Here is a 15,147-nt window from a genome sequence, read left to right on the forward strand (position 1 = left end):
GGAAAGGCTGATGGATATTGGAAAGAAGTAGTCCAATCTCCCCATGGAACAATGTTACGCTGGCAGATCAGGCTCTTGACCAAGAACCTGTTGCTCCATTTTTTAATGGTGGTAATCAGAAGATGGTATTTCCTCAAGTCCTTAATAAACAGGATGCGAAGCCTGCAGGCTGTACAGGAAAGCGCTTCCCAAGGAGCCCATTAGTCAAAGGAACAGAGGCACCTTGACCTGTCCAGCAGAGCCGTGCCTGGCACGTCCACTCGCCCAGGTCCAGGGAGGCCTGGAGCGTCAGTGGGATCTTCCCCAGGTCCTACCTGACTCTGTCCATCAGCTTCCGGGCCCTTTCAGGGAGGGCGGTTTCCATACGCACGTTTGAGAAGGATTTGGGGGGATATGTGTGACTTCTTCCATCACGGGCACAGTCGTTGGCTTTTGTCACCCCAGGTTGGAGGAGGCGTCTTTAGCACCATTTTTTCCCATCACACTAAGTTTAGGGAAGGTCAGCTCACGGAGAGATTTTGAACTCTTGAAGGGAGTAGACGCTGAGAAAAAAGGTGACACAGTTCTGCCTTCAGTGGAAGCCTAATCTGATGAGGTGAGAGAACAGCAGGACTCGCCCAGACAGGGCAGAGGGCACAAAGTAAACACCACTTCCCGGCATCTGGGGGCGGCGTAGAGACTGCACAGGAGATGGTCAGGCCGCCTGTCGGAAGAACCAGTGCAGGCTGAGAAAGATGATGCAAGAGGGAGAGAGTGAGTTACAGCAAGGAGGACAGCCTGGCTGAGGCCCGAGGGGGCGGGGGCTGGCGCTGGGGCTGAGAGCTGAATCCCAGCGGCCCGGGAGCCATGGGGCTGAGCACTTTCGGGTGAGTCATGGCCAGGAGGGGAGGCGCCACAGGCTGCAGGTGGCATCCAGGCAGGAGAAAGGGGAGGAGGCCTGCCTGACCAGGGGCTGTCTGTGGGGAGCATGGTGCTTGGTTCCAAGACGGAGTTGATTCTCCCAAGAGTGCTGAAGAAAATCTCTGTGCCCCCTGCTGGGAGAGCTGTGTGGGGCCCCTGCATGAAGGGCTGGACACCTGGGAGGGTCTGTCAGGTCAGTGCTCCGGTGGGCGCCACACTGGGCACTGGGCCCAGGGGCAGGTAGATGTGAAAGGGCACGAAGGGCACACCCTGGTCCAGGGAGGTGACCCTGAGACTTCTGGCAGTTTCTTCCCAGGCCCGGCTGAGACCCAGCCAAGCTTGTGCTGCAGGTGATTCCTGTTACTATTAGTATCATTGCTACTGACGAGGACTGCTGTCAGCATTAATACAAGCACGTGGGTTCCAGGATCCGCAGGCAAGGCCTGGTTCTCCTCCTGCTTTGCTACTTGCTACTTCCTGGGCTCCTTGCCTCATCCCCAGATGGCGAGACCTCTCCAGATTCAACCCCCAGGCTCCATTCTTCTCGCTCCATCCCCCTCCCTGTGGACCTCCTATTGCCTTAGCCTCCACCCCTCCTCTGTGTGGTTAGGTCTCTGCCTCCAGGTCTGCCCTCCTGTGTGAGATGAAATTGGGTGTGGAGGATTAGGGGCTTGGAATCAACCATTTGCCAAGCCCGTCCTATGTACCAGGCTCTGTAATAAGCACTTCACACGACCATTTTACAGATGAAGAAACAGGCTTTGCAGGCTTAATAATAACATGGAACTCCGGTCAGTCTGATTCCAAAACTGAGGACTTCGCCTTTGCATATGTGAACATGACTAAATCACAGATATTTATTACAAGTCTTCTTCCTGCTTCTTTTCCTTCTTTTCTCCCCAAGACACTCAGCGTGGGTCCACCATCACCTCAAAGTCAGCCGCTATAAAAATGAGCTTGACCGTTTTGCCCCATCCTCCTCTGCTCTATGTCCTGCCTTTGTCAAGGGCTTCGGTCTCCTCCCTAACGCTGAGTGTCCCATCCTGCCATCCTAAAATACATCCAGGATGGACCTGGAGATCATCATACTAAGGGAAGTTAGCCAGAAAAAGAAAGAAAAATACCATAGATGTCACTCCTATGTGGAATCTAAAAAAATAAAAAGACACAAATGAACTTATTTACAAAACAGAGACAGACTTACAGACATAGAAAATAAACTTACGGTTGCAGGGGTGGGGGGAAGGATAAATTGGGAGCTCTGGATTTGTAGATACTGACCACTATATAGAAACTAGACAAACAACAAGGTCCTACTCTATAGCACAGGGAGCTATATTCACTATCTTGTAATGGCCTATAGTGAAAAAGAATATGAAAAGGAATATACATGTGTGTATAAATGAATCACTATGCTGTACACCAGAAATTAACACAACATTGTAAATTGACTATGCATTAATTTTTAAAAAATTAAATTAAATACATCCAAGAAGGCTGCTGAGGGCAATGGCCACAGAAGGGTGGCAGAAGGCTATCTGGTCCACTCCCCACTGGCAGGCACAGTGACCACACCCAAGCTCTTCCAGATTCCCAAAGCAGCCAGCAGCTCCCCCGTCTGCATAGTTTCACGTCTCCCAATGCCCATTCCCTAGTCTACTGAGTGGAATCCATTTTGTGTCTATATACTAGGAATAAATGAAATGATTACTCCATGTGGGCTGGATGGACAAGAGTGTAAACTCTAGAGCCTCACGCGAGGCTCCCCTGGGAAGCAGAGGGAACAGGGCTGAAGTTCGGATCCGGCTCGCTGCCTCCAGACAGGTTTCTACCTAAGCAGCGACTGAGTAATCAATTCTCAACACTCCTTTGTTTCTGGTGAAGCAGGAAAAATAATTAATCCCTCCCCAGAGTCACCAGAGTGACTGGGCCTAGAGTAATTGAAATGTAATGGGGCAGCACGCATAGCTACTCTGAAAGCACAGAAGAAAAACCTCCGGGACTCCATATAGTGACACTCTTGAGAATTTGGGGCTTAAGAAGACTGGAGAATAACTTCCTAAAACCTGGGCGACAGGACCAGAGAAGGAACTGAGTCAGGAAAGACTCAGATTGTCCCTTGAATAGATTTCCCAGGTCATCCAGCCCTGGGAGACCAACTTATAGAAATTCTGTGGGTGCTAAGTTGGGTTTCTGATGGTTGCCAAGGACATATGCATTACCTGAATAATTTTTCATCAACCAGAGGAACTAGAATTCAGTTTCAGCAAGACTGGGGAGAGATGCACGAAAAAGATGGAACTAGGAAGTGGGGTGAAGACAACTGACTTGGGGCTTTCTGTGCCTCTGTGGGAAAACAGAAAAATCAGGACTAGACTTGAGATTCCCTCTCCTGATGCAGCGTTTGTGGACACAGCCTTCCGCCTGCCTGGGGACAAAGTCTGCCTAAGATTTGCAAGCCAGTTGTTAAATGCAGCAATTATTAAAACTTAAATTATGTAAATTTACCATTAAAATAAATTAGATTAAAACATAGGAGATTAGTGCTCCAAATTCATCCCTTCCTAATGAGTTTACTAGAGTTCATTATTGTTTCAGTTTTTGAGATTCTTTACTCTTGCAGTGTGGGAATGGTGGAAACACTCCACGATGGTGTGCTTCTGCACATTTCTCACATTTCTCCCGACTCCACGCCAGGGACATCACTTTGGTAGCCTGAGATCAGCCATGATGGGAGAATTTGCATCAGGGAAATGGTACATGCTACATACACATCAGGGCTTCCCTGCCCCCTACACCCTCAACCCACTCCCAAAGCCACTGGGAAACATTTACCACCAGCAGTGTTCTCCAACACTGATAAGGTTTCATGCCGGAGAAATGAAAAAAGGCCAGGTGTCCCTAAAGCGAAAACTTAGGAGCAGAAAATTCTCTCCTTCCTCACCCAGCGGTGGTGAGTGCAGTGATAATTTATTTAGGGATTTAAGAACTTCCCTGGCTTCCCTGTTGAGTCACCCTACTGAAAGTTGTTTCCAGAGTCTCTCTCAAATCTCTCTTACAGCTTTTTAATGAGCTTTTCTTGCCAGAGCCTTGCTGTTCTCAGCCTTCGAAGGGAGGCTAAGTCTGAACATGGCTCCCTGATTCCTGGGGAAGATGATGTCATTCAACACAACCTGTACAGCTGGCTGCTTCAGTCCCTCATCACCTCAAAGGAGGCAAAGCTGGAGGCTCCTCAGACTGGGAGAGCCCTCCCCAGGTCATCCTAGTCAATGCCTGCCTCGGGGCAAAAGTGTGCCAGGCCCAGCACGCTGCTGAAGCTCTAACTCCCTATCTATGATCAAGGCATCCTATAGGTGCTCATAAATGTTTCCAAATAAGTGAGGGGATGGATAGTTCCTGAAGTTCTCTGTTCCCCTCACTGTTTAATCCCGTTACCCTCTGTGTCCCCATCCATCCTCAAGGACCGCTCACCTCCCACCTCCACTCCAAGACATTTGTCCCTGGCTCCGTCTGTCCCACCGTCATCTCTGCTTTCTCTTCCCAAGCTCTATCAAGGTAGAACCATAGATGTCATCACTCTTTTGCAAACATTACAGTACAAGCCAACCAGAAGGGCTTCCTAGTTCAGTACAACTAAGCGGGGTTTCAGGGCTTTCTCAGTTGACTCTGAGGTCCATCCATACAGCACACTTCCCTTGGCCCCAGGGTAGAAGCAGAAGGAATTAGGAAGCCCAGCTTCTCCTCAAAGAAAGAGAGGCAAAAAGAGAAAGAAGTGCCTGGGCTCTTGAAAGGCAGGCGGCTGGGCAGAGGCAGGGAGAACAGAGTGACCCTGAAGTACTGTGCTCTTCAGAAGCCCCTCAATCCCTAGACCAGACAGATGTGCAGTTGTGCATCTGTTCCAGTCATCCTGTATGGAGTACAACCACTTGGTATGCTAGAGGCAGCTGAATTGGAAACGTGATGCTTAGGGCTTCCTAAGAGTAAAACTTTGACCAAGGGATAAAAACTACGTGGGGACAAAAATTGAGTTCAATAGAAGAAATATATCTCTGACAGTCAGAGGTCAAACGGACTACTTTGGGAGATATGAGATGCCACTGGAGGGATTCAAGAAAAGGTGGAAATATCCTTTATCAGGAATTCTGTAGAAGAAATTCAAACATCAGAGAAACAGCCTAATGTCTTAAAGTCAAACACACTTGGATCAAAACCTGAGTTATTTCCTTTGTGGCCTTGGGTAAGACACCTAATTCCTCTGAGCCTCAATTTCTTCATCTATATAATGGGATAATGCACTTCATAGGACTAAAGTAAGCATTAAATAAGACAAAATATTAGAAAGCACGTGGAATTCAGAGTTTGATCCCAATAAATGTCAACCCCCTTTCCATTAAAAGGGGGACTGCGTTAGATGAATTTGAAGGTCTTTCTACCCCAGAGTATGACTCCAAAACCCTTCCTGGTTGATGAGAAGGATGGCATACATCTGGGAGAGATGAAGTCAGGATTTGGTAGATAGGAGTGGAGGAAGGAGGATGCTGAGAACGGTGAGGGAATATCCAGAGAGGTCATCCCTTCCAGCTCCTTGTTTCCCCTCCTTTGATTTCTAGAATAAAAGAGAAAAGTGAAATTCTAGATTTAAAATCAGGCCTGAGGATTCTCAGTTTCCGCACCTGTTTAGTGAAAGAGTAGGATTAGACAGCCCCTTCCAGCTCTGACTGCTCCCCATCCAAGGAGGGGGTGGGAGGAATGGTACAGGAATGATGAGGGACAACAGGGAGCAGCACCCAACCCCGAGCAGGGCCCACCACCCTGACTCCATGCCCACCCCTCTGTGGAACCACAGTCTCAAGTTTTACATTTTCTTTATTGTGCTAACACAGCCGCCTCAGAGCTCAGATCTCACACACACAGCAATTCAGTCCAGACCTCCACCCACCCGGCCGCCCCCGGGGCTCTCTGCCTTGGCTGGGGACACAGGGCCTTCAGCCTCAACCGCTCTCAGAGACGGCCTCACCCCTCCTTCTCCCGGAGCCTCAGGGCCCAGGGGTGCGGAGAGGGCCCGGGATGGCCTTTCTCTGCCCTCGCCCGCCCCCTCCCACTTTGGGGGATCGGAGGGAGGCTCAGCCTCCCCACTCAGTTCTCGAGGGAAACGCCTCCAGCCCCCGGCCGCAGGGCGGCCTGGGGCAGGCGAGGTCGGCGCCGGCCCGAGCGCGTCCCCAGCTGCGAGCGGAGAGCCCCGCATCCTCCTCCCGGCCGGGGCGCAGCCCGGCGCCGCGTGGTCACACCAGGAGGCCGTCCTCGCCCGGCAGCGGCCCCTCGGCGGCGCTGTCGGTGGGCTCGGCGCTCTTGACCTTGACGTACACCGGGGAGGGGCCCGCTTCGCAAGCGGCGGCGGTGCGGGGCTCCAGGGCCACGTCCTCGGGGCCGCCGCAGGGCGGAGGCGTGTACTTGCGGCGCTGGGAGCGGCTGACGTTCTGCGTCGGGTACCCCAGGAGCTGGGTGACGCGGCTGCCGCGCCCGCTGGCCTTCCACCCGGGCGCTACGGCGTCCTCTCTGTGGAAAACAACAGGCGGGCGGGTGAGCGGGCTCCTCCGCGGCGCGGCGTGGGCACGGCCTGGGCAGAGCCGGGGACTCTTGGCATCCTCTCGTCTCCCGCGCCTCCCTCCACCTCCCCTCGCCTCTCAGCCTCCTCCTCGACCTACTCTCCTCTCTGCTTCTTCCTGGGCCGGCGACCCCGCAGCGCTCTCGGGGCCACCATCCCCATCCTCCTGTCAGGGCTTTTCCATACGGCAGGCAGCCCCCGCTAGGCGCCCTCGGGTCCCTCCGGTCCCCTTCTGGTGTTTTCGCGGGCTTTAATAGGGAGGGAACCTTGGAGATCCAGAAGAAGCTGCTTTCCCTGTCCGTCTTTCCTTAACTAACCTTGGCCTTGCACTCGCTGGCTCGCTCTCTCCTCCTCACCTCCTGCCCCCCAAACTTCTCCATCTTTTCTTCCAGCCCCAGGGCATTGCAGTCATTAGCACTACTAGTCTTGTTCTAGTTTTATTTCTAGTTTTTTTCTAATATAAGTTATTAGTACTATTCTTGTTCATTAATTCTTCTTAAATAAGCATGTCCAGAGTTTTCACCGGCGCAATACAGAGGAAAAGTGAAAAACAAAACAAAAAAAAAATACAGGCCCTGCCCTCCAGGGGCTTACAGTCTAGACGGGACAGAGAGGAGCAAAGGCAGGAGGGAGGTGGAGGGCTGGGGAGCAGAGGTGAAGACGGTTCATGAGAAGGGGGAGAGAAAAAAGCCCTGCGACGAGTGGCAGGTTGACATGCTGTGGTCCCAGCACTCCGCGGCGATGGCAGGCAGGGTGGGGGTGGGGTTCCCGGCCGGCCGGTGGCAGGCAGGGGTGAGGAGGGGCAGGGCGCCGGCCCCTGCCGCGCAGCAGCATGCAGCATGCATCAGGTTTTACCTGATCTCATTAGCCAAGTCGCCGCAGGCCCCGCCGCGGACCCCGAGGCCGATGCCGTTGCCAAAGGCACCGCCGGAGCCGCCAGCCCCGGAGCCCCCGCAGCAGCAGCAGATGAGCCCCGCGATGCCCACCAGGAGGCAGGCTAGTATGAGCAAAGAGCCCAGCACTGCGCCGATAATGATTCCGATGCGCCGGGTGTCTGGGGAGAGAAGTAGAGACTAGTCAGGCTTTCTGCAGCCTGGCGGGTGCCTGGCTTAATAGACGATGTCAGGGCAGGGCGTCCGTGGGAAAGAGGGCCAGGGGTGGGCAGGGGGTCTCAGGACCCTCGGACATCCAGCGAGGAGTAGGGAGATGCAAGTTAACCCCTGATTGCATGTCTTCCCCAGGGCTTCCCAGCTGCCGCAGGCAGACCTGGGCACTGAAGGCAACAGGAAAACAGCTCCAGCTGAGGCTCCAATATACAGCCCAGGTTCCTCCAGTCCAACCCTCCCTGCCACCGGGCCCCCAGGGCCACTGCCGCTGCACCCACCTGAGACCTTCACTTCCACCACACACACGCTGTAGCCCACGTGGTTGGCCACGGTGCACTGATACAGCCCATTATCCTTGTGGGAGATGTCCTTCAACACCAGGTCGCCGTTATTCAAGCCTGAAACTGTAGGAGCATCAGAGGGCTGTGGTGAGGTTGAGGGGCCTGACCCCCAAGAGCTTCACCCCCGCCTCTACCACTGTGGGGTGGGGCATGGAGGAGGGAAGAGGGTCTGCACACACACCACACACACACACATACACACACACAGGTCCACCTCATTCCCCAGGTGAGACACCTTCCCCCTGCTGAACCAGAGGCAAGGAAGGGCCCCTTTCCCAGCAACAGGAGCGATACCATTAATTCACTCTGTGACCTTAGGGGTATATGACCCCTTCCTGAGCCTTGGTCTCCTCATTTGTACAGTGAGGACAGGGCTAGACCAGAGGGATTCTGAGGTCCCTTCCAGTTCTGATAGTCTTTGATAGTGAGCACTAGCCAGCTTCTCTGTGTGCCAGCAGCTGTCTACACCTCACCCCACTTAATACGCATGTGCCCCTGAAGGTAGATGTTATCGTCCCCTTTTCCTACACTGCAGAGTGGAGCAAGCTCAGAGGAGGCGCCCCCAGAGGAGACCAGGGATTCTCGGTTTGACTTGGTAACACTAATGACCCACGGAAGCCCCAGCTGGACCCAGAGTCCCGATCTTCCCCTCTCCTGGGCCCCCTCACCTTGATTTACGGAGCTGTGGAAGGACTCCTGGTAGGAGAGCTCAGAGTGGAAGCTGTGCTGGGAGTGGTAGGACCCAGCCCGGTAGGGGTGTGTGTGCCCGCTGATCTTGGCCCACCTGTAGGAGAGAGGCGGGCTGCCCCCATTGGCAAAGCACTTCAGCACCACATCGTTGCCGGATGTCATGTGACCCTCAGACCAGCACAAGGGCACTGCTGGCCGTGCTGCAGAGAAATGGGCAGTTGTGAGCCAGGACCCAGCAAGAGGCAGAGCCAGGGTCAGGGCGGCCAGACTGCCCTTGGCTCTGAAATCTGGGGAAGGGGAGCCCAGAGGAGCCTGGCCATACCTTGGACGGTGACAATGACCCTCCGGGTGGCCATGGTGGTCTTCTTCACCCGGCACTCATAGGTGGCAGTGTCGGATACCTGCAGGTTCGTGAGGGTGATGGAGGCATCATACTGACTGGGGTCTGAGGCTGCAAAGCGGACCCTCTGCTGCAGATGGGGGAGGTTGCCATGGTTGATCCTCTTGTCCTGGTAACTGAGAAACTGTGAAGAAGAGAAGAAAACAGAGATGGGGAGACAGGCAGCACCAAGGGGGGCCTTGTGGATTGGCTATCTTAGGCAATTCACTGAACTTCTCTGAGACTCAGTTTTCTTAGCTGAAAAATGGGAATGATGATGCCTGACCCACTGACTTCTTACAGAATGGGTGAGATCGGATGAGATCAAGCACCGTCTACCTGATGTCTAACTTCAGGGGCACTTGAGGATTAAATGGGGTGAGGGGTACACAGCTGCCAGCACACACAGGACCTAGCTGGTACTCAGTCAAAGACTCTCAGAGTATAAGGTCCGGGCAGATACAGGGCCTTGTCTTCCCTTTGGAGTGGGGCGGGAGGAGAGGGACTGACTGGCTGGCTTTACTTGTGATGACAGAGCTCCTCCCTGTTGCCCCATTCTCTGAGAAGTCTTGGGGGAAGTTCCAGGGCTCGGTTTTCTCATCTGCCCTACTTTTCCCCTCCGGGTGTTGGCTGCCTAAGAGGTAGACACCATGAAGTGTAGCGGAAGGGAGACCCCGTGCCCAACACTCACCACATTCTCCCTATGTGAGGGGTCCGAGTTGACCTGCATCCACTCAATGTCCAGCCCATTAGGACCATAGTCCTCAGGGTCCAGGATGTAGGGGCAGCCCAGTCTCACATTATCACCTTCCGCCAGGTACAGGACCTCCTGGCCATCCCCGTTGATCCGCACAGCGGACAGCAGTGCTAGGACACAGGCAGAGCAGACGGGGTAAGGAGAGCGGAACCAGGGCTTGGGTGGTCAGCTTCAGCCCTGCTCCGTCCACTGTTTCCATCAGCAGCAACCCAGGGCTCAGTTCCTTAGGGAGGAAGGGCTGCTCTGAGTGTGTGCATAGGTGTGTGCATAAATTGATATATGCCTGTCTGTGTAGACTTGTGTCAGTGTGTCTGTTTTCTATATTTGTGCAGGATTGCATCTGAATACTGTTTCTATGTACATAGCTGGTATGTCTGCTCGTATGTCTGCAGGATTGAGCACACATGCATGGCTATGCACACACGTGTACATTGTGTGCTTTTGGGTATTTGTGGCTGCTTTTGTGTACTGTGGGGATAATCATGCACGTGACCAGGTAGAGTGTCTGCTTATATATTTACATGTGTGTGTGCGTGTGTAGGCACATGGAGCACATAGAGTGTTAAATGCTCTGATGGAAGATCCTGGCTGGTTAAAAGCCACCTCTGTCTGGGCCAAGTGAGGTGGTGGTGTCTGGAGGCAGGAGGATGGACACTGTGGCCTCTGGAGTCCCATTCTGACCCAAGGAGTGGAAGAATGGGTATGTCTTTGTGTCTCAGTGTGTATGACAGTGCATGACTGTGGCTGTAGGCCTGCGTGACCATGTGTGCCTGGCTGGGTAAGGGCTCTGAGTGCTAGGGTGGGCCTGGGCGTGACCATGCCCAGGAGCCTGGCTGTGTCTGTGTGTGTGAGTGCATGATGGTGCTGGGAACATGGCCACACATATCGGTCGGACAGGTGAGCTTTGTGTGGAGGCGTGTGGCATTGTGGATCTTGTGTCCGTCCCCTTGTGTGATCATGTGGCTCAGGTACATCGACCCCCCAACAGGCTCACCTCAGTTGGGGCTCCTCCCTCTACAGCCAGCCCTAGCCCCACTGAGTCAGCCGATGGGGAGGAGCCACGATCTGGAAGCTTAGGACCCATCTCTTCCTCCCTACCCTGAAGCCCCAGGCAAGTGCTAGCCCCAACTGGTTGGACCTAGAGAAGACTATGAAGGTGGGTGTGCCCGGGGCCCCCGCCCTGGCTGGGCAGGCAGTGTGCCATCTCCCAGTCTCCTGCAACCCTCCCTCCCCAGGCCCCTCACCCAGCCTGGCTCAATCTCCCTCTGCAAGAATCAGCAAGTCCTTTGGAGTCCCAGCCCCTGGTCTCGGCAACTCATTCTGCTTTGCCCTTCTCTGGCTCTCTCTTGGGACCACCTTCCCACTGAGAGGGCATCTCACACACATACGCACAATTACACACTGTCACAGCCAAGGATATCAACACATGGACACACTCATAAGCCTTCAAAATGCAGGTACATGCCTATGTGATCCCACCTTCCTAGTCCACAGACACTGTCAGGTCCCTACGGACACATGTGTGCACACAAGCACAGGTATGTGTTAATCCAGAAGACACGCCCCCGGCACACACTTACAGTCCCCCATGTGCATTGGTTCATGACCAGACATTCATGCAGGAGCTTAGTCTGGGTCTAGACAGCCAGCAGGTGCCCTTGCAACTCTCCCAACATCCCAGGCATCACTGTACCTGCCCCTCGGAATCCTGGCTGGGCCATCAGCTGTGCCCTGACCCCACTAGCCTCCAGGGTAACCCCAGAGCAGGCAGGCTGGCTGCTGGGGCTCTAACGGGACCAGGTGATGCTTCCTCCAGCCCCAGGCCAAGAAAACATCAGCTCATTCCTGAGATAAGGATCCTAATGCCATCTGCCAACTCCTGGGTTGGCATCAGGCAAGCCAGGGATGAGCCAGAACTCAGCAGAGAGCAGAGGCTCCACCCTGGGGAAGGGCTGCTGAAAGCAACCCACAACAAGAGCGCACTCTCCACACCCCGGGAGCCAGCTGGAGGGTGGGAATTCGGGGAAGGGGGCTCGGGAAGGAGGGACAGGTTGAAAGAGAGCCCCTCCACCCTGCCCTAGGCAGTGTCTTCCCTTGTCCCAGGCCAGGGAACCTCACCCTGGCCTTTCCATCCCCCTAACAGCTTTCTTAACCTCCTCCCAAGGGTTTCAAGCTTTCTGCACCCCTTGGCTCTCCTGGGGAAGTTGGTCCTGGTGTCTCACCTGCGTTCCTCTTGCTGTGGCACTGAGGATGGACTTCCAGGGAATGGAAGAGAAGAGAGAGGCTGGGGACAGGGAAGAAGACCAGAGTGGGAGAGCGAGCTGGGCACGGAGCCTTGGAGGGAGGATGGGAGGGAAACACAAAGTTCCCCAAGGCAGAAGGCAGACACCTGAGTAGTGGTGTCTCCTCTCAGCTGGTAAGTCCTTTGTGAGTTTTTAAGCTGCTTCCAGAGCTCCTAACCCTCCCTCTGCTGGGGAGGGAGGGAGAGAGAAGGGAGGGGAGAAAAGGCAACCCCACAGAGGGTATTGGTGCATTAGGAGATTAAGACACACTACACACAGAGATGCCCCAGGTCCCCAAAGCAGAGCTTCTTGAGTGAGCTCTGCCAGCCCAGCTCTCACCAGACAGAGGGTGTTGCAGGCATCCTGCTGGAAATGCGGTCATTCACACACACACACGCACATCACACACTTGCACACAGAGGCTGAAAATGTCCCCCTCTTCTTGAGCTCCTCCCTGATGCCCCCTCAGCCAGAATCCAGATCCCAGGAGGGTCTCAGAGTCCTTTCCAGCAATGCTCACATAGCTTGGCCCTTTCTGGGACTTGCCCCATTCCAGGCAGGCAGCCAGGACATCCAGTCCTGAGCCCTGCCCTCCAGGTGAGCCCCAGGGAAGGGCTCTGGGAGTTACCCTCCCCACCTCCCCAGACTCAGCCTGGAGGGGGCAGATGCTACCCTGGAACTCTCACAGCACAAGGGCCCCCTGAGCAGAGGTCTCAGGTCCCGGCTGTCACTTGCCAAGCTGGAAGCAACCCACTTCCACTCCACCAGCCCGAGGCTCTGCCCTCTCGAGGCAAGCGATTCCTGGCCCTTGGCTCTGGCTTGGGGTGGGGGAGGCCCTTCTGCTGGAAGGAGCACACAGACTGATGGAAAGATCTTCCCCAGGCTCCTCCTCAGCCCCCACCCCCAGATGAACTTTGCTGCTCACCTGACCCTCCTACCCCACTGCCAGTTCCCACGGCAACTCCGGGCAAGTCCTGTACTCCCATTCGCAGCATGTGCATACATGTGTGGGCCCCACAGGTCCACGGACACAGTGAAGAGCCATCCAAAAACACATGCCTCAAACCCCCAGGTGCAGGGCTTTCCTGGGGAGAGGCCCCCTTGGCAACATCCAAACCCTGGGAGCAGCAAGACAAGCATGGGCAACACCCTGCCAGGGCATCTCAGACCACCTTCCAGGCCCCTCCCTTGCTGCCCTCTCCCTGCCCATCCCGTGCCATGTGGGCATCCCTGCCCCTGCTCAGCCCCGTACCTGGGCTCAGGCACACGAGCAGAAGGTGGAAAGCTCCTCGAACTCCCATGTCTCTAGGCTCGATGTTTCCTCCGCCTGGGCTGGGTATCCCTGGCTCCGGTGGCAGTGGGGCCGGTGGTGGTGTGTGCAGACAGGTGGAGGGAGGGGGAACTGAGGGCCCAGACACTGCCCCCCGGGGTGGCAGGAAGGTGCAGTGACTGCCTGGCTGGGGAGCAGCCGGAGTTATTTCTATAGGAGGGAGGGGGCCTGGTCCCCGCCTTAGGGAGGAGTCCCAGGAACCCTAATTAGCAAGGTGACAAAGTGTCCTACCCAGGCATCACCCAGCCCTTACCCAAGCTCTTCCCTATCCCAAGAGTGGTGCAGGATGGCCAGAGGTCTTGTAATTAGGCACCTGTTAAACTTCCACTTCCTCCTGGCCCCATCCTCAGGGTGACAACAGTCACCCAATTTCACAGCGTCCACGGAGCTCCCCTCACCACTCATTTGTTGCCTCCTTCCCTGGGGGAAGTGGGGAAGAGGAAGGAGAAGCCAGGCTTGGGATGGAGGGTGGCCAGGACTTGCAGGGCTCCCCCTGACCCCGGGGCTCTGGTGTCTGACACGCCCTGCCAGTGCAGGCTCCAGCGCCTCTCCGCCACGGATCCCTGAACTTCCAGGCCCTCCTCCCACCCAAGTCAAGGTCTGTGGGAAAGGGCACCAGGGAAAGAGACACTGGGCCTGGAAGGGAGGCCCAGGCAGATGAAAAGGACCCAGGACTTCAAAGGGAGCCAGGCCTCCTGAGATAAAGAGGAAAGGAAGGGGGTCTGCCCCTGGCTGCCCCCTCTGGAGCTGTGTCCCCTACCCACACCTGACACAAGCTCATCCCCAGGTGTAGGGGATCCCTGGGAGCTGGGGTTTCATGGGGGATCCAGCACCCCACCTCCCCCACAGAACTGAAACCTGAGGCCTGAGAGGAGAGGGACCAGAGTGTGTGAAGGAGTGAGGTGAGTGGACAGGTGGGAGAGGGGATGTTGGAGACAGAGTGGGCATATGCATGCGTGCGTGTGTGTGTGTGTGTGTGTGTGTGTGTGTGTGTGACCTACTAAGCAGAATGTGCCAGTGCATCTCGAGGAGCACCAAGACCCTCTGTGTGTACTTCCTCTAGGGACCACAGGGACCCTCATAACCTGGACTGTCATCAGGGTGGCTAAGCCAGCACAGTTCGGGTAGGACGGAGCTGGGGTGGGGAGGTCCTGCTGGGCAGAGGGAGGCAGTGGAGGACCAGCCTCTGCTCATTGGTCCAGGGGTTCCCAGGACAAGCCTTGGGTCTCCCCTGGATTCCAAGACTACCCACCACATGTTGGGGTAGGGCCGTCTGGTCATGAGTGGCCTTGTTCAACAGCTCAGCACTCTCAAAGGAAACAAAGGCCCTCCTACCCCTGACAGGAGCGCAGGAAAGGGGTGGGGAAAGATTCTTGGAGAAAGTGATGGAGCTCTGGGATACTGCCAGGGCCCACCCCTCTGGGAAAAACAAGACGGAACAATAAGGAAGCACACAGAGTCCACGCATCTCTGCATTCCAAACCCCTCCAGCTGCCCTCCTCACAATAACAGGGTACTCCGGGAACCACCAGGGGTACACAAAGAATATCCTTATGTCCTTATTTATTTTGAGGATTATGGGATTGTCCTGTACCCTCTGGAGAGCAGGGATCATTACCCCCACTTTACAGATGAGGAAACAGAGGCCTGGAGAAGCATGAGGATTCAGCCCAGGTGATGCTGCCAAGGTCTGAGTAACTGGCGGACATGCAGGCATCCTGACTCTCAGTCCAGAGTGGTCCAAGAAAAGGGCACGG

General features: G+C 55.2%; 1 protein-coding gene across 2 annotated transcripts; it reads right to left on the reverse strand.

Annotated features, from left to right (window-relative positions):
- Window positions 1–5,748: 5,748 nt before the first annotated feature.
- VSIG8 (V-set and immunoglobulin domain containing 8) lies at window positions 5,749–13,529 on the reverse strand. 2 transcript variants are annotated; one of them, XM_074349664.1, is made up of 7 exons: window positions 13,313–13,529; window positions 9,713–9,888; window positions 8,965–9,166; window positions 8,621–8,842; window positions 7,890–8,009; window positions 7,361–7,559; window positions 5,749–6,456 (listed from the first exon to the last, which is right to left on the reverse strand). In XM_074349664.1, the coding sequence occupies exons 1-7, from the start codon at window positions 13,359–13,361 to the stop codon at window positions 6,183–6,185; spliced, it is 1,242 nt and encodes a 413-aa protein (XP_074205765.1). In that variant the 5' UTR covers window positions 13,362–13,529; the 3' UTR covers window positions 5,749–6,182. The 2 variants fall into 2 exon arrangements, with proteins under 2 accessions (XP_074205765.1, XP_045373129.2); XM_045517173.2 differs by having other exon boundaries at window positions 7,890–8,015; window positions 13,313–13,526.
- Between the last annotated feature and the right edge of the window lie 1,618 nt (window positions 13,530–15,147).

This window comes from Camelus bactrianus, chromosome 21 (genome assembly GCF_048773025.1).
Source record: "Camelus bactrianus isolate YW-2024 breed Bactrian camel chromosome 21, ASM4877302v1, whole genome shotgun sequence".
Taxonomy (NCBI): Eukaryota; Metazoa; Chordata; class Mammalia; order Artiodactyla; family Camelidae; genus Camelus; species Camelus bactrianus.